We start from the raw sequence: 19245 nt of genomic DNA, 5'->3' as shown, positions 1-19245 counted from the left end.
TTAATGCAATTGGAAAATTAATTCCTATGGTCGTACCTAGGAGTATTTGCTGATTAGGGGTAATCAACGGTCGTACCTTGGTTATCAATAATTTAAGGAAAAATTGGTCGTCGGACTATAACTAGCCTATTAATAAATTAAGTGAACCTCTGCTGCATCAATGATCAGATAAATGAACTGTGCTTGAGTAGTTGTATCCTTGGTTAGAATTTATTTATTCCTGATTAAATTCCTGCTATATTTGTGCTAGTGATTTATTCATTTTTAATTAAATTGTCTGATTATTTTTAGTTTCATTCCGGTAAAATCCCCCCTTATCAGTTGGACTTTAAAAAGAGACAAATATCTCCAGTCCCTGAGGAGACGACCCTACTTGCCACTGTCTACTATTTAGTAATTTTTGTCAATTAATTAATTCTGGTATATCGGATTAAGCAAACTCTTCGGGAACAGGGTGAATCAAGTAACACATTGCACACCTAGAGTTCCTGCTCCAGTACCTAGGATTAATTATTGACTGCTCTTAGTGGTAGCTAGGTTCTATATTTATTATTATTATTGCACAGGTTGACGACCTGTCAATTTTTGGCGCCGCTGCCGGGGACTGGCGTTATTATTTGTTTCTTTTTAAATTCAATTTTTGTCCTAATTTTCTGGTTTTCTTCTAATGTATGCCTCGATCTTCTCGCACAGGTGATTTGGTTTTTGACCCTGAGGTAGAGAAGATCACGCGTAGAACGAGAAAGGAAACCAGACAGCTCAGAGAAGAGCACTCCAGTGCTGCATCTGAGAGCTCTGAGCCAGGAGTTGACCCAACAGATTCGTTCGGTGACACTTCAAGTGACTCTGACCAGGAGGAGGGCACCATGGCTAATGCACAAACATTAAGGGAGTTGGCTGCTCCTGATTTAACTCAGCAGCCTTTATGCATTACTTTCCCCGCTTTAAATGACAACATTCCATTTGAACTAAAATCTGGTCTGATTCAGCTTTTACGCTCTTTTCATGGTTTATCAGGTGAAGAGCCGTATAAGCATCTGCAGGAGTTTGATATCATGTGCAATAGTATGAAATCCCCGGGAATCACAAAAGAGCAGATAAAAATGAGGGCATTCCCCTTCTCCTTGAAAGATTCTGCGAAGGACTGGCTGTACTACCTGTCACCAGGTAGTATCACCACGTGGGGCCAATTGAAGAAAAAATTTCTGGATAAATATTTTCTTACGTCCAGGGCTGCGAGTCTAAGGAAAGAAATTTGTGGGATCAAGCAGCATCCAGGGGAGTCACTTTACGAGTATTGGGAACGGTATAAGAACTTGTTGCGCAGGTGCTCCCATCACCAAATAAGTGAGCAGTTGATCATACAATATTTTTATGAGAGGCTCATTTTTAGAGACAAGAGCATCATTGATGCCGCAAGTGGAAGGGCACTGGTGAACAAAACCCCTTAGGAAGCACGGGAGTTAATAGAGGGGATGGCAGAGAATTCACAGCAATTCACTACAAGAGAGGATGGCCCAATACGTAGGGTAAATGAGGTAGAGACACCCTCTATACAGCAGCAGTTAAATGAGTTGACTGCGTTTGTTAGGCAACAGGCTGTGAGAAATGCATCACAAGCCAGGGTATGCGGGATTTGCACTGGTATAGGCCACTCTGCAGACATGTGCCCAATGATTCAGGAAGAAACTGCAGAACAGGTGAACATGGCTGACCACGCGCCCGCGCCAAGGAAGCAGTACGACCCTTACTCAAGCACCTACAACCACGGGTGGAGAGATCATCCCAACCTCAGTTATGGAGGGAATAGGCAACCCAACTTCATACCGAACAAGCAGTCTAACTTCGTGCCGAATAAGCCACCAGGGTACCAGCAGCAATACCAACCCCGACCACCTCCGCCCCCTCAATCTGGTTCATCTACGGAGGAGATGCTGAAACAAATGATGACAACCATGGCGCAAAATCAGCAAAGGACGGAGGCAGCTATTATGCAAAATCAGCAAAAGACGGACTCCGAAATGCAGGACATAAGGAATCAGATAGGTCAGATGGCCACCAGAATCAACCGTTTGGAGTCCCAGAACCAAGGGAAGCTGCCATCTCAACCGGAGTTGAATCCGAAGAACGTGAGCGCAATGACCCTAAGGAGTGGGAAAGAAATTTATGGGCCTGAACCTATGATTCCCAAGGACAAGGATGAAAAGAAGATCGAAAATGAGCTCGAAAGGGAGGACAGCAATGGTGCAGATCCAAAGGTACTTCCTGACCAAATAATTACAGTTAAAACTGACCCGCCTCCTTTTCCTAACAGGTTGGAAAAATCAAAGAAACAGGATAAGGAGAAGGAGATTTTGGAGGTTTTTCGCAAGGTTGAGATAAATATCCCACTCTTAGACGCCATCAAACAAGTACCAAAATATGTCAAGTTCCTAAGGGACTTGTGTGTCAACCGAAGGCGATTGACGGGAGATGAACGGGTCATAGTTGGGAAAAATGTGTCTGCGGTCCTGCAGAGGAAGCTTCCACCAAAGTGCGGGCACCCAGGTATGTTTACTATTCCCTGTAAGATAGGTAATACTGTGATCAGAAGAGCCATGTTGGATCTGGGAGCATCAATAAATGTCATGCCTAAATCTATCTATGCTTCTCTAAAATTAGGTCCATTAAAAGAAACTGAAATAATCATTCAATTAGCTGACCGAACTAATGCATATCCTGATGGGTTGGTTGAAGATGTGTTGGTAAAAGTTAATGATTTGGTGTTTCCAGCTGATTTTTATGTACTTGATATGGATGATGATCACTCCCCTGATCCCTCACCTCTGTTATTGGGTAGACCTTTTATGAGCACAGCACAGACGAAAATTGATGTTAATAAGGGTATTCTGTCCATGGAGTTTGATGAAAAAATTGTGCATTTTAATATTTTTGATACTATGAAGTACCCCTCGAACTCCAACTTTAGCTCAGTTTTTTCTGTGAGTGCTATTGACCCTGTAGTGCAGGAAGTGTTTGAAACTGATGGCAGGGATGAGCTGGAGGTGGCTTTAACCAAGCACCTCGAGTTGGAGACAACTCCTCAGGTGGAGTGGAGTGAGGATTTAAAATGCACAATAGGTGCATTACACTCATTGCAGACCACCACGAAGAGGTATGTCGTCTTACCTATTTTTACTCCCGAACCTCACCAGAGGGTGTTGCCATCTGTGGTGCAGGCACCTGTACTGGAGTTGAAGCCCCTGCCAGAGCACTTGAAATATGCGTATCTGGGTGACAATGAGACACTCCCAGTGATTATCTCATCGGCACTATCAAAAACCTAGGAGGAGAAACTGATCCGGGTCCTTAGAGAGCATGAAGAGGCGATAGGTTGGACAATTACAGATATTAAGGGGATCAGCCCGGCCATCTGTATGCATCGGATTAGGCTAGAAGATGATGCAAAACCTGTTAGGCAGGCTCAAAGAAGGCTCAATCCCCTCATGATGGAAGTTGTAAAGAAAGAGATTTTAAAATTGTTAGATGTAGGGATCATCTTTGCAATATCTGATAGCCCTTGGGTGAGTCCGGTCCAGGTGGTCCCAAAGAAGGCAGGAGTGACGGTAGAGGCCAACCAAACGGGTGAGTTCGTGCCAATGCGCAAACCCACTGGATGGAGGCAATGTATAGATTACCGTAGGCTAAACGCCGTCACCAAAAAGGACCATTTTCCTCTCCCTTTCATTGACCAAATGGTTGAACGTTTAGCTTGTAGGGCTTATTATTGCTTTTTGGATGGATTTTCAGGATACTTTCAAATAGCAATTGCCTCGGAGGATCAAGAGAAGACAACATTCACGTGCCCGTTCGGGACCTTTGCCTACAGACGAATGCCATTTGGGTTGTGCAATGCACCTGCGACTTTCCAAAGATGTATGGTGAGCATCTTTTCTGAGTATGTTGAGAAAATAATAGAAGTTTTCATGGATGATTTCAGTGTGTATGGTGATAGTTTTGATACGTGTCTAGATAACCTGAAATTAATCCTGATAAGGTGTATAGAGACTAATCTTGTGCTTAATTGGAAAAAATGTCATTTTATGGTTGAGCACGGGATAGTCCTGGGTCATATTGTATCGTCTAAGGGCATAGAAGTTGACAAGGCTAAAATAGACATTATTTCTGCATTACCTTACCCCGCGAGTGTGCGGGAGGTGCGCTCTTTTCTTGAACATGCAGGTTTTTATCGAAGGTTCATCAGGGACTTCTCAAAAATTGGAGCTCCGTTGTTCCAACTCCTACAAAAAGATGTAGCTTTCGAGTTTGATGATAAGTGTGAGAGAGCCTTTAACAAGCTGAAGGAATTGTTGACTTCACCCCCAATCATCCAACCCCCCGATTGGAATTTGCCATTTGAGATCATGTGCGATGCCAGTGATCTTGCTGTTGGGGCTGTACTGGGGCAAAGAGTAGGAAAGGCGGCTCATGTCATCTATTACGCATCCCGGGCCTTGAATGGAGCCCAGTTGAATTATTCCACCACTGAGAAGGAGTTTCTTGCAGTTATTTTTGCTTTGGAAAAATTTAGGTCATACTTGTTAGGTGCTAAAGTGATCGTATTTTCTGATCATGCAGCATTGAGGTACCTGATGACCAAGAAAGATGCAAAACCGAGGCTCATACGGTGGATACTGCTCCTACAGGAATTTGACTTGGAGATAATGGACAAAAAAGGCTCAGAAAATCTAGTAGCGGACCATTTGAGTCGCATACTAGTTGAAGAGGATAGCGAGCCATTGAAGGATGCCTTCCCTGAAGAACACTTATTTTCCTTAAATTCTCAATTGCCTTGGTATGCTGATTTGGTCAATTATTTGGTAACTGATAATTTTCCTGCAGGTTGGCCGAAATCGAAGAGGGATAAATTGAAGAGCGATGCCAAGTATTTTATCTGGGATGACCCGTACCTATGGAAGAGGTGTGCAGATCAAGTGATGCGGAGATGTGTAAGTGAAGTGGAATTCCAATCGATTTTAGCTTTTTGTCATACTTTTGCCTGTGGAGGTCATTTCGGACCTAAGAGAACTGCTCATAAGATTTTAGAAAGTGGATTTTATTGGCCTTCATTGTTTAAGGATGCCTATGTGTTTTGTAAGTCATGTGATCGCTGTCAAATGGTAGGTAATATAGCCCGTAAAGATCATATGCCACAAGTCCCGATGATTTTTGTAGAAATTTTTGATGTCTGGGGTATAGATTTCATGGGCCCTTTTCCTACTTCATTTGGTTTTCTGTATATTTTGCTGGCAGTTGATTATGTGTCTAAATGGGTGGAGGCTAAGGCCACTCGAACTAATGACTCGAAAGTGGTTGCAGATTTTATTAGATCTAATATTTTTGTGCGATTTGGAATGTCAAGAGCTATTGTCAGTGATAGGGGAACGCACTTCTGCAACAAAACCGTAGCTGCCTTATTTCGCAAGTATGGTGTACTCCACAGAGTCTCGACGTCGTATCACCCCCAGACCAATGGTCAAGCGGAGGTGTCGAATCGGGAGATAAAGTCCATTTTGGAGAAAATGGTGCGCCCCGATAGAAAAGATTGGAGTCAACGGCTGGAAGATGCACTCTGGGCCTATCGGACGGCATACAAGACACCTATAGGGATGTCTCCCTATAGGTTGGTATTTGGTAAGCCGTGTCATCTTCCAGTAGAGTTCGAGCATAAAGCATTTTGGGCGGTTAAGCAATGCAATATGGATATTGAGGAGGGCGGAATCCAAAGGAAGTTACAATTACAGGAGTTGAAGGAGATTCGCAATGAAGCTTATGAGAATGCGGTAATTTATAAGGAGAAAAATAAAATTTTTCATGACCAACAGATCTCAAGGAAGACATTCGAGTGTGGGCAAAAAGTTCTGCTATACCACTCCAAATTGCAGCTATTTCCAAGTAAATTACGTTCTCGTTGGATTGGCCCTTTTGTTGTGACTAATGTCTTCCATTATGGTGCAGTCGAGATCCAAAGTTTGAAAGCTGAGAAGAAATTTGTAGTGAATGATCATCGTCTCAAGCCGTATTATGAAGGGGTTCCAACTGAACGAGTGGAGGTGATACACTTGGAGGACCCTACTTGCTTAGTTTAAGCAAATTTTTGGACAATGTCTAGCCGAAGACATTAAAGAAAGGCGCTCATTGGGAGGCAACCCAATTGTTCCTTTTAATTGTTTATTGGTTTCCTGTCATTGTTTGAATCTGTTTTCCTTAAATTTGACTGATTTTGGGTGTTAGTTTTCGTTTTTGCTGGTTTGTAGGCGACCTTCAGTCATGACGCGCCCGCGTGATGATGTGCAGGACGCTCACGATCAGGAAATTCTGAAACTTCTGGGAGCTCTTTTGACCTCTTGACGTGCCCGCGTCACGTTCGCGAGAAAGGTAAGGATTTGAAAAAAATATTTCATTATTATTATTGTTATTATTATTATTATTATTATTATTCCTTTCATTAAAAGAAGAAGAAAGATTATTTCAAAAAAAAAAATAAAAAAATAAAAAAAAATAATAAAATAATAAAATAATAAAATAATAAAAATAATAATAAAAATTTAATAAGAAGCTGGAAATTTTTCCTCTTAACCGTAGCAATTTCTTTTCTAAAAAAAAAAAAACCAATTTTTCCCTCTTTTCTTTCTTTCTTCTTCTTTCTTTCTTTCTTTCTTTCTCCCCTGCTCTCTGCGCACGCCACAGCCGAATCCATTCATCGCCGGCCGCCTCACGCTCGACCAGCCCAAGCCGCCGCCATCGTCGCCATCGCCACGCCGCTGTCCGCACGCCGCCGCCAGTCTGCAGATCTCTCTCTCCATCGCCGCCCATCTCGCCCGCGACCACCCCACCTCCACCAGATCTCCACCGTCCACCTCCACTTACCGCCACACACGGACGCCGCCCGCATCGAGCTAGCCGACCGCGCGCAACCCAGCCTCTCACTCGCACGCGACAGAAAGCCCCCCACGCCGCCGCTGTCTGGTTTCCCCTCGCACAGCCGCAGCCCGCCTCACCTCCAGCCCCTCCGCCTTGTGGAAAGTCTGAAACTGGTATTGCTGGATCTAGCAGTTGCTTGGGGAAATTGTTCAAGTTTTGGGTGAATCCAATTTATTTAGTTTTTTTTTAAACAGTGAGCTGCAAGATCACTGTTACCTATTGTATTGCGTTCGTTGGGCCTCTGGTTTGTTGGCATTTCTTTATTTCTTGTTGGCATTGGCGAGTTGTTATATTTGTTGGGACTTTTGTTGATTAAGCTGATTGCTCCGAATCATGGTGAGGCCGAAATCATCCTCTAGGTCTAGGACCCCTCGTTCTCAGCCTCCTCCACAAGCCTCCATCCCTGTGAATACACCTACCAACCTACCATCTTCTTCTGGTGCTCGAACCCGTTTGGGTAGGGGTAGGGGTGCACAGGTAGATACTCCAGCTCACTTTGGGGGGCACCTAACCTTCACTAGACCCGCCGATCAGGAGCGATATGCTAAGGTCTGTGAGCGGCGGATTACACCAAGCAAGACCTGGAAAAAATTAACCGTCATGGGTCTGGACATACGAGAGGAGGTCGAGCAGATGTTTACAGCCCGATGTCTTATGCCCCGCCTTTGTCGAGCTGACTCGGGTGTTTTACTCCACCTTTGAGTTCGAGTTACCTACAAGATACACCGTTGACACACCACAGGTCATTCATTTCCGGCTCATGGGTCGAGAGTTCAATTTCTCCATTACACAATTCAATCGGGCCTTTGGGTTTGTCACTAGAGAGTATGCTGGGACTAGGGAGTATGCAGAGAGCGCCTGTGACTACATAGAGCCGTTCCTCTCCCACTACCATGATGTGTGGGAAGACATGTCCGTCGATCAGCAGCGCTATGATCCTTCCCGGTCTAGGAGCTCCTTTCTTAAGGACCCTAGTGCCCGCTATGTTCAGCGGTTCTTAGCCTACAGTTACTCGGGGCGCAAGGACAGCTCTGGCATACTCTCTCGCCCTGAGTTCTTCTTCCTATGGAGTATGAAGAACAATATCAAGGTTAACTTGGGGTGTTGGTTGGCCGCGTAGTTCAAGACCGTCTTGGCCAAAAAGAACAAGCCCCTTATCCTTGGGTCCTATATCACCCACTTGGCGATACAGTTAGGGGTTCTTGACCTGGAGGACCACGACCTACATTTGGCGTGCGAGATGGAGCTCTTGGACGTAGACTGCTTGGAGAGGATGGGAGTCATCGAGCGCCTGCCTGATGGTTCCTACCAGTTCATTCCTCCTGGACCACCTAGAGCTCCGGGTGCGCATCATTCGTCCCGGGCAGGGCCCTCTAACATTCCTGGATCAGCCGAGGACACAGCTGGGCCATCTTCTTCTGCGCCACCTCCGCCGCATGGGACTACTGAATGGCAGCAGCTCCGGGAGCAGGTTCAGACTATGCAGGCTCGGATGGTCAACGATGACGCCAATGTCGCCGGCATCGCACAGAATTTGGCGCAGTTTCTGATGCATACGGGCTTTGCACCTCCGTTTCCACCTCGCCCTCCACTATGACCCGATTTCAGGGAAGTTTGGCTGATTCCCCTCTCTCTTTTGCTTCACTTTTGATTATTATTTGTCACATTGAGGACAATGTGTCCTACAGGTGTGGGGGGAATGGGTCTAAAGTGGTGCTAGTGTTTTCCGTTTTTAGTAGTTTTTAGTTCTTAGTAATTTTTAGTTTTCAGTTTTAGTTCTTAGTTTTTAGTAGTTTTAGTAGTTTTTAGTTTTTAATAGTTTCTAGTTTTATTAGTTTTTAGTTTTAATTCTAGTTGTTTATTTTTCTTTTTTTGTGACTATTAATTCTAGTTTTAATTCTTAGTTTTAATCCTATGTGACTATTAAAAAAAAACAAAAAACAAAAAAATTATTTGGTTTATTGACTCTAGTTCTACTTTTGCCAAGTTCTTTTTAAATATAATGTATCGGGTTAGTGTGGTTGGATTCGAGATGTCTCCTTGGTGAATATCGGACTGCTTGGTTCTTTTGATTTTCGTGTTAACTTTTCTAGGCATTGGGAATGACTGTTGGCATTTTAATGTGAATTGGTCCAATATTGACTCCAGTTCTCCATGTTTGGCAATAATGAGGCAAGCTGCCCCTATGTTTAGTTGTTAGTGCTGTTATTTTGCGTTTCTGCTTTGATTAGCTGTGAATAAGCTTGACTGTACTCCTCTATTGGCTACTACCGAGTAACCGGGAATCTGCACCTAAAAGTGTCGATTCTCGCGTCAAAAGGTGGTACTTAATATGAGTACGTGGTTGCATAGCGGTAGGAGTTGAGTAACCGGGCTCCTTCAACTAAAAATGTTGGAGTTCGCGTCAAAAGGCTCCGGCGGCTAGAGACTAAGTCTTCGTGTGTCAAATATTATTATGTGCTTTAAAAAAAAAAAGAAAAAAAGGAAAAAAGGAGAGAATACATAATAGGGAAGCTTGCTGGTTTATGGACTCAATATGGGGACTTGTGTGAATATTTGGACCATTAGCTGATAAATGCTGTGTGTCATTCCTTTTCCTTAGACTAGTTAATTTGGAAATTAAAGGAGTTTGCGGTAGAGGCTAACTGGGGGGATGTTTCTCGGATTTTAACTACTAGTGCCCGATATATGATTTTCTCTTGAATCTCTTGGCAATGTGGTAGATTAGAGTGATGACCGATATATGATTTTTGGGGTCTGTCCACTTTTCCCATGCTTGAGGGCAAGCATGATTTAGGTGTGGGGAGAATTGATAGGGTATAATTTGTTAGTAATTTTATTATTAATTTCCCCTTCTATCCCGGACAAATATTGTGTTAATTGCTGATATTTACTCATATTTGGTATCTGGACCCAATTCCAGGAGTGGAGCAGATAACTACAAAAAGAGGGACTTTTGGATGCAAATTTGGGAGACTCCAGCAGAAAGCCTCAATTGGCTGGGACCACAAGAGCTACAAGAGCTAGTAAAGGCAACGTACAAAGCCTTAGGAACAAGAAGTAATTCGGCATCTTGTGGCCAATTGGTGGGGACCGCGCAGAGGCTCAAAACAAGGAGATGAATTCGGCAGCTTGTGGCCAATTGGTGGGGACCACTGGATATCTTTCTTTTGGCTTTAAATAGGGAACAAACGTACAGAAGACGGGTGGCTTTTATTTTTGATCTCTAGTTTTAGTCTTTTAGTGTAGTTTTAGTTTTTCCTTCTTTTGACTGGCCTCTGACACACGCCAGGTGTTCGACAAAATTCCCCAACGGGAAAAACATCCTTTATTCCTTACTTGTTAGTAAAAAGAACAATGCCTTCGCAATTTATTAATTCGTGTAGTGATTTAATTATGCGGCGTGGCTAAGTCTTCCATCTAGTCAAGGGCCAACTCGACGGCGCAGTCCCGAAAATCTGTGAGATCTAATTAGTTTTCACGTGTTCCTTTATCTATTAATATTTGCATGTTGTCTGATTTAATTTTCATGGGATTATTTTATTAATTGGACGTCCAGGGCCCGATGTTCAATGTGATATATTAATCTCGTGCCAATTTAGTCAATTAAATCCGTAATTGTTTGATTGATTAATATTAGTGGCAACTGGTGTGTTTACACATTAGGGGAACGTGCGATCTAATTTAAATAACCCTCGTAGCGTGTTATTGATTAGGGCTAGGTTTTTCTAGTTATTAATGCAATTGGAAAATTAATTCCTATGGTCGTACCTAAGAGTATTTGCTGATTAGGGGTAATCAACGGTCGTACCTTGGTTATCAATAATTTAAGGAAAAATTGGTCGTCGGACTATAACTAGCCTATTAATAAATTAAGTGAACCTCTGCTGCATCAATGATCAGATAAATGGACTGTGCTTGAGTAGTTGTATCCTTGGCTAGAATTTATTTATTCCTGATTAAATTCCTGCTATATTTGTGCTAGTGATTTATTCATTTTTAATTAAATTGTCTGATTATTTTTAGTTTCATTCCGGTAAAATCCCCCCTTATCAGTTGGACTTTAAGAAGAGACAAATATCTCCAGTCCCTGAGGAGACGACCCTACTTGCCACTGTCTACTATTTAGTAATTTTTGTCAATTAATTAACTCTGGTATATCGGATTAAGCAAACTCTTCGGGAACAGGGTGAATCAAGTAACCCATTGCACACCTAGAGTCCCTGCTCCAGTACCTAGGATTAATTATTGACTGCTCTTAGTGGTAGATAGGTTCTATATTTATTATTATTATTGCACAAGTTGACGACCTGTCAAGCACGTAAAATCACAATTAGAATGCACTTTTTAACTACTAACTACTAAAGACAGCTAATACCTTAGATTAGGACCACAGGCAGGAACGGTTGTAGGTGCACCCGTCCTTACCGGTTTTGTACATTTCGCACACCACGTAATTTTGTTTGCACACGACGTAACTTTGTTTGCACAACATGTAACTTTAGAACAAATTTTTGTAAACCCCACACACGTTGTTAAAAACGAGATTCAAGAAATGATTTAAACCGTACAATTTTTTTGGACCAAATCCTGGTCGTGCACTGTTTAGGAGTGGTCAGATGGACCGCTCCTGCCCCTCATCCCTTAGATTATAGTTGGAAAAAAAAGTACACAAATTGTTGATTTGACAGGTTAGTCTTGGCATACTATACTTGCAGTGCTTACTAAGTGCGACAGGACAGAATTGTTTTAGGAAACTCTGATACAGCCGCGCTAAGTCAGCACAGAAGCGTCAGTCAAATAAAAAGAAAAAGGGCACGGCTGTTTGCAGAGCTTGCCCTTGTTTTGTAGGTATAGGATAGGACAGGAAAACAAGCCTTCCTCCCTAGGGGTGCAGAGAAATCGCGTAGCTTGAATCGAGCTCACGAGCAGCTTGATTAGGTACTCGACTTGAGCTTGGTCGAATTCGATCTCTAGCTACTCGCTGTAGGAAACGAGTCGATCTCGAGTAGTTAGGAGGAGGAATTTTTAGCTCGTCGAGTAGCTTGAGATCGATAGCATATATGTATTGTATATTATTTTAGTTATCAATTTACTCTTTTAGGTTTGTTAGCTAGCCTATTTACGGGTTTAACCAGTTATGTTGTAGTAATAATGAAGGGTGAATGAGTAATTTTGGCTTGAGAAATGTGATGAAATGATGAAAACTAAAAACGAAAACTGAAAACTCCTTAGTCCTTCCGTCGTCCTTCATTCTTCTTCTTCGTTCCTCTTCAGCAGCTCAGCTTCAATCTCAAATCTCAATCTCTCATTCTCTCAACTGTTACACGTCGCAAGGCAGCCACGACATCTAGAGCTTTAAACACTTCAGCAGTTAAGCTAATCTCCCCTCTTCCTTCTCCTGGAGCTCAAAATAGAGTAGGTAGCAGCGGTAGGCAGCCGACCTTTGAGTGAGGGTTTAAATTAATCAAAATCCACCAATTTCAACAGCTGCATTTGACAAATTGAGGTACTTATTGTGCATTTTTGTAGTAAATATGTGCATTATGAGGTTAAATTTTATAAATGTAATATCAATTTTTAATATCAAAACCCTAACCAAAAAAATTGGGGGTTGCAACGGTGCAGCCTGCAATTGAATAGATTCCATTTGCATATTCCATTCCCACTGCATTGCTATACTGGAACTTTGAAGAAATGGAGGGCAGCTCAATTCCTTCAACAAATGATTCGGTTGTTGGCACGACAGCTCCTAGAACTAAGACAAGTTGCTCATTTTTGTGATAATTTGTGATCCTATATCTTGGTTTTTCTCTGTTACTGACTGCAAAATCAGTGTTTTCTAATTACTATCATTAGATTCACGCAGCTTAGGATTTAATTTTGCAGAATCAGTGACTATTCATGTTCCTGAGGTAATTTATAGCAAATTGGTTGAATGGTATTTTGTCATGCTTTAATGAACCAGTGCCATGTCCATGAAGAATAAACCAGAAAACTAGTTCCATTGTTCTGACATGAAAATTGCAGATTAAGCATAACTCTATGGAAGAAAGAGATGTACATTACTTGATTACTGGGTTTTAACTTTTCTATCCGCGGAAATTGAATTGAAATCCGAAACTGAGTTGATGACTACTCTTATTTGATTTATGAAAAATTCTTTGGGGGTAGTGTATATATATTTTTTAATTAGGAGGCATATCATATTTCCTTAGAAACTATGTATATCCTTCGGTATTTATAGCATTTTATTTCGGCATTCATAATTAGAATATGGGATTCATAAGCTGAATTTTTTTAAAGGCATGTCTATTAGTCCTCCTGAGGTTTCTTCAATACCACGTGTGTCTGAGACCGATTCATCCACACCAGTCATGATTGACAGCCCAATATTTGTAAGCCGTGACACCTGTGATCCTACACAGGAGGATGGTAAAACACAACAAGAGGGAACCGAAGACGTCAATAGGCAACAAGGAGATGCAACTGAAGATGACAGTAAATTTCAAGTACCTAAAAGGAATAAAACATCTAAGGCATGGGAAGACTTCGATGATTTGGAAGAAAATGGCATATATTATGCCATATGTAAACATTGTAGCAAGAAACTCAATCGGGGAAAAACTAAACAAACCAGCAGCACGTGGAGACATCGAGAAAACTGTTCTGTTAGAAAAACCAAGCTTAGAAAGGCCGACTAGCAGACAAAGATAAACTTTCAACAGGCGGACGAGCGTCTTCCAATTGTACCACCATTGCACTCGGGCAAATTCGATATGGAAGCCATGAGAAAGGCTGTTGCACATTAGATCTTGATGCACGAGCACCCTTTCATAATTTTGGAGGAAGAGCGTTTCAACCTAATGATAAAACGTGGGTGGTCGGAGTGGCAAAAGATCTCACGCATGACAGCCAAAAAAGATTGTACACAAGTGTATAAGATAGAGAAAAAGAAGTTGAAAAACTTGCTGAGACATGTACAGAAAGTAAGCTTGACCATCGATATATGGAAATCAAAGAATAAAAAAATTGAATACATGATGGTGATCGGGCATTGGATTGATGGAAATTGGAAGCTTCAGAAGAGGGTGTTAAATTTTGTCCATATTCGACTACCTCGTCGAGGAGTTGAGATTTCCGATGCAGTTTTCAAGTGTGCAAAGGAGTGGGGAATTAAGGGAAAAATTCACACTATTTTCGCAGACAATGTTTGAAACAATAATGTCGCCGTGAGATTGTTGAAAGATGATTCCAGCGGATGCAAGAAGTTATTGGGTGGAGGAAAGCTATTTCATGTTCATTGTTGTGCCTATGTCTTGAACCTTATGGTTCAAGATGGCTTGAAGGAGATAGTAGATATTTCTGAAAATATCCGAAATAGCGTGGATTTTATGAACAAGTCTGATGGTAGGACATTGCTATTTGCAAAAATTGCTCAACACGTGCAAATTTCTGAGAAAAAATTGCTCCATGATTGTAAGACGAGGTGGAATTCAATATATGAAATGTTGAGTTGTGTTGTAAAATATAAGGAGATTTTTCCTCGTTTTCAAGTTCGAGAGCCCAATTATGAGTACTGTCCATCTTCAGAGGATTGGAAGAAAGTTAAGAAAGTTTGCACCATTTTAGAGAAATTCTACACAGCCACGCACATAATTTCGGGGAGTGAGTATCCAACTAGCAACCTATTCCTTCCTGAGGTTCTAAAGGTGAAGAAACTCTTGGATGCACGAGTGGATGATGAAGATAATTTTGTCCGAGGTATGATTACAAGAATGAAACTCAAGTTTGACAAATACTGGAAAAAGTGCAATTTATTGATGTCCATTGCAGTTATCTATCCAAGACAAAAGATGCGAGCAACAGAGTTCACCTTCCCTAAGATGTATTCCACATATGAAGCTCAAGAGAATATGACATACGTTCGAAAAGCCATCTTTGAGTTGTATATCGAGTATGTTGTTATGGCTACAAGTGGAAGTGCAGGAACTGATTGTTCATTAAATGCTGCATTCAAAATTGTGTGTCTACCTCGAGCAAGTGCTGACTATTGGGATGATTTAGATGAGTATTGTGGTCAATTTGAATCCGATGAGCCCCACAAGAGCGAGTTGGTGGATTACCTAGACAAGTCTCGCCAGCCTACTGGAAAAAATCCAAAGGATTTCAACTGTTTAGATTGGTGAAAAATCAACCGGTCAGCATACCCAGTACTCTCTCAGCTAGTAGCTAATGTATTGGCCATTCCTATCACTACCGTCGCATTTGAGGCCACCTTTAGTGCTGGAACTAGGGTGATTGATTCTTACCGCACTTCACTTGGTCCAGAGATAGTCCAGATGTTAATGTGTGCGGGCGATTGATGTAGAAATTTACACGGGGTCAAAAAGAAATTGAAAGTAAGATATACCTATATAAATTTGTTATTGCAGAGATAAATTAGTATTTATTAGTTTGTTTGTTGATTTTAAAGCATTATGTTTATTTGCATTTTCACCACCTAAATGCAGCCACAGAAAGCTCTCAAAGGATATGAGCTGCCCAATGTTTGAAGTTGCATAAGGACCAAGAACTTGCTGGAATTCAGGTCCATCTTTTATGTGAATTCTGAGTTTCTTGTTCTTAATTTGCTTTAAGTTGTGTTCAAATTTTAAATTTAAATTGCACATAAGTTGGTTGATTTGTCATTTGTGTATGGCTAGGTGTTGTAGACTATACACCGAAGTTTGAAGATGCATAAGGAGCAAACAAGCTATTGGATTTACTAGATTACAAACATGAGCTTCTAAATGCTCATTTGACTCCAGAAAATTTCCCTAAATTTTTCCTTTCAATTGGCTGCACTCTTTTTTCTATTTTCATGAAATTCTGATGAGGTTGAGAACATGTTGTTACTTGTGTATATTGCTGAAATGTTAATGTGGATCATGACCACTTAGTTTCTGCATGCATATGGTTTTTCTTTAATCTGCCTGCCCTTTTGTTTCTCGTTGGTTTCTCTTTTGCGGAATTTCTGAATTTAGAAGCTAGGATTCTTGAATCTTGATCACGGCCATACTTGGTTTCTAATTCAGTTCTTGTTCGCACGTTTAGGCTGAGGTTCAGTTCTTGGTTTCTTGCATGGACACGGGCATGTCTGAGGTTCTTAATCGCACGTTTAGGCTGATTGCTTTGGCTTCTAGCTTCGGTTCTTGTTCTGATAGGGAGTTGTTCTTCTTCTCCTTGCTGCTGTTGTTGCTTTGATCAGAAACAACAGGAAGCTGCTGCTGTTGCAATATTTGTAATTGTAATGGTTTCTAAGGTCTTGACTTAGATTAAGCTGCTGCTGCTGATGATAATTGCATGACTTTGGGTTGGGACTGCTGATGGGATTGAGGAGGCTTATTTTTGGACTTGCTTTGAGTTGTTTCTTTCATAAGGGAGCGAACAAACAAGCTGACAGCAGGATTATTGAGCTCGAGTATACGACTCGATCGAGCTCAACATGCTGTCATCGATCTCGAGTGCTCGACTCGATAGTGAGCTCGAATGCATGTCGAGCTCGATCGAGTCGAGTTCGAGCATGCTCATTTTATTCTCAAGTTGATTCTGATCTTAATTTCTAGAGCTAGCTCGAGCTCTGGTGGACGGCGTCGAGTTCGAGCCCGAGTACGTCACTATTTGAGCTCGATTTCACCCCTATTCCTCCCCATCCATGTCCTCTCTTTCTCTCTCTCAGGTTAATACTAGTAGTACTTCGCATTATTATACAAGTATTTCTTCTCCATTTTAGCAAATCCTTAGCTATTCCCTTTTTTTGGGTAGGTTTTTTTTTTTATGCAAGTAAGTATTTTCTTTCCATTTTACCTGTAACATTTACCATATATTTATTTATATATTTTTATTAAAAAAAAAAGTTTGGGTGATTTGGCTTTTGTTCACCACCACGTTTTAAGACAAATCTGTCAATTCATGAGTCACAATTTTTTTTAATAACAAAGTGATTTGTGTTTACCAATTGACCCGATATGTATTGACAATATCTAATTAAATTAAAAGGTCAATTGGATTGCACTTCTTGATGAGTTTTTGGGAAAATAATTACTATAACACTTTTTTTTTAAGATGTGATATATATGAGATAAAAAAGTTAAAAAATATATGTAAAAGAAATATTCACAAAAATTGTAAAATTTTTTCACAAAATTTAACAATGCACGTAAGGACTAAGCCATTGGATAAGTATTAGAAGTCAATACATGTTGGCTCACTTAATAAGAAATGACAACATCCTTCGAGAAATTGCGTACTTAAATTTCGCTATTTAGGACGTGAAAAATGTGTTGATGGATAATAAATAAATATTCAAACTATTTTTGCAAAATGAAAATGGAATAAGTATTGATAACATTTCATGTACAATACAAAGTATTCAAACAATAAATTAAACTCTTGCAATGACATGACAAGAAAAATATAATTTGTTTGTTTGTTTGGGAATCTAAGTTTAGTTGAAAAAAATTTTGGAAATAGCCTAGCCCGGTTTTTTGCCCATTCCCAGCTCCTAGATTCCCAACGCATGTGGCCCATTCTTTTAAATTTAGCAAATGGGAAGCTTATGCAAAAGCATTAGCAAATGGGAAGACTGGCCGCCGTACTTAGCCTTTACGTTTTCCAAAAAAATAAAAGAAAAAACTTAATGTTGCCGTACTTTGTAAGCACACTGCCAACTTGTTCGTGTATGATAGGTATACCATGAGAACATGCATTTATCAGAGTAACATTTTACCCATTTTTTCCCTTCAGCTATAATCTAAGAAATTAGCCACTAAAAACCTTTAAAGTCTCCAACTATCTGGCCATGAAGCTAATGAAATACCAATAATTCAAACACAAAATATATATTCTTGAAAATTTTTTGGATACATCCTTGTTTGGAGTGTGATTTTTCACAGAAATTTTTTTTATGTTTTTAATAAATACATTTTTAATCATATTTTTACCTCATATATATTAAATCTTTGCAGTATATTTTTTTACAAAAATTTCTAAAAATAGCAATCTAAACGGGAAGTTTGCTCTGAAATAAAAAAAAAAAACTATTTAGCAACTGTAGTGTGTGAATAAAACGTGCGAATCAAAAGGTTTGTACAGAGTAAGGTTCCTTTGCAAAGCTAACAACAAGTGGGGGGAGAAAAGCAAACATCTTTTTTTACAATTCATGCAAAACCAAACGTGAACAACAATAAAGTGAAAATCACCGTTTGGTCCCTTATCTTTGTTGTGTCCACCAATATAGTTTATTATCTACCTATTTAGTTCTTTATATCAACAAGATATATGGGAGTTCTATGATATATTTTTGGATACCACACCCTTGAGCATCAATTCATCTTTGAATGTGCAAAAGTGTTTGTTGAACTATAATCATGGATACGGTGTCAAGAAGGATGATAGAAATACCCCCAAAATTCAACCACGTAAGACTCTTAATGGCAAATCAAACAAAACTAGTAGATTTGGTTACCACCGCTCAAACAGAAGTAGCAATCACCAAAATAGTTGCTCACATTTGAATTGACTATTTTTTTAAAAACAAGTTTTTCAAATACAATGTTACAATAATACATAATGGGCCTTCTACCTCCACGCGGCATTGCTCCGTCAAGCTTTCGCCCATTGCGGAAAACTCCCCACTGCTGCCTCCCGTAGGAGTCTGGGCCGTGTCTCAGTCCCAGTGTGGCTGATCATCCTCTCGGACCAGCTACTGATCATCGCCTTGGTAAGCTATTACCTCACCAACTAGCTAATCAGACGCGAGCCCCTCCTCGGGCGGATTCCTCCTTTTGCTCCTCAGCCTACGGGGTATTAGCAGCCGTTTCCAGCTGTTGTTCCCCTCCCAAGGGCAGGTTCTTACGCGTTACTCACCCGTCCGCCACTGGAAATATAATATATCAAATGTTTCAAAAAAATTTATAGTAAAAATTTTTCATATACACTGCTACAGTAAATTTTTTCAAAATCGCCCTAAAAAACTGCTAATCCAAACGAAAATCTGTGCAAATTGATTGCTTTGCTTGTATGCACAAACTATTGGTTCCAGTTTATGTTTGACAATTTTATAGTCCCACTACTTAATTTAAAGTCAGTAATTAGTCAAGAAGAAATTAGACAAAAACTTTAGTCGATACTATCAACAGTGGAATTGTACATTGGAAAATTAAAAAAAAAAAAGGTTCTTAAATTAAAAAGAAAATAATTTCTACCCTGCTTCATATGTAGCTTGGAAATACTGATGAA

The 19245-nt window shown here is 40.5% G+C and overlaps 2 protein-coding genes across 2 annotated transcripts; both read left to right on the top strand.

Annotated features, from left to right (window-relative positions):
* The first annotated feature begins 1475 nt into the window (after positions 1-1475).
* On the top strand, positions 1476-3326 carry LOC140014230 (uncharacterized). The gene has a single exon (XM_072064659.1). The coding sequence runs from the start codon at positions 1476-1478 to the stop codon at positions 3324-3326; it is 1851 nt and encodes a 616-aa protein (XP_071920760.1).
* A 10680-nt stretch (positions 3327-14006) lies between these two features.
* Positions 14007-15152, top strand: LOC140014229 (zinc finger BED domain-containing protein RICESLEEPER 2-like). Its single transcript, XM_072064658.1, has 2 exons — positions 14007-14119; positions 14222-15152. Exons 1-2 carry the CDS (start codon positions 14007-14009, stop codon positions 15150-15152), a joined length of 1044 nt encoding a protein of 347 aa, XP_071920759.1.
* Positions 15153-19245: the final 4093 nt, after the last annotated feature.

Source organism: Coffea arabica, chromosome 9c (assembly GCF_036785885.1).
Source record: "Coffea arabica cultivar ET-39 chromosome 9c, Coffea Arabica ET-39 HiFi, whole genome shotgun sequence".
Classification (NCBI taxonomy): Eukaryota; Viridiplantae; Streptophyta; class Magnoliopsida; order Gentianales; family Rubiaceae; genus Coffea; species Coffea arabica.
This window is presented reverse-complemented; position numbering and strand designations above follow the sequence as displayed.

Bases quoted from the DNA above. Each gene is read 5' to 3' on its own strand.
- LOC140014229 (XM_072064658.1), top strand. From the start codon at position 14,007: ATGGTGATCGGGCATTGGATTGATGGAAATTGGAAGCTTCAGAAGAGG. The intron at 14,120-14,221 runs GTGTGCAAAGGA...AGATGATTCCAG, and splicing joins ATTTCCGATGCAGTTTTCAA to CGGATGCAAGAAGTTATTGG.
- LOC140014230 (XM_072064659.1), top strand. From the start codon at position 1,476: ATGGCAGAGAATTCACAGCAATTCACTACAAGAGAGGATGGCCCAATA.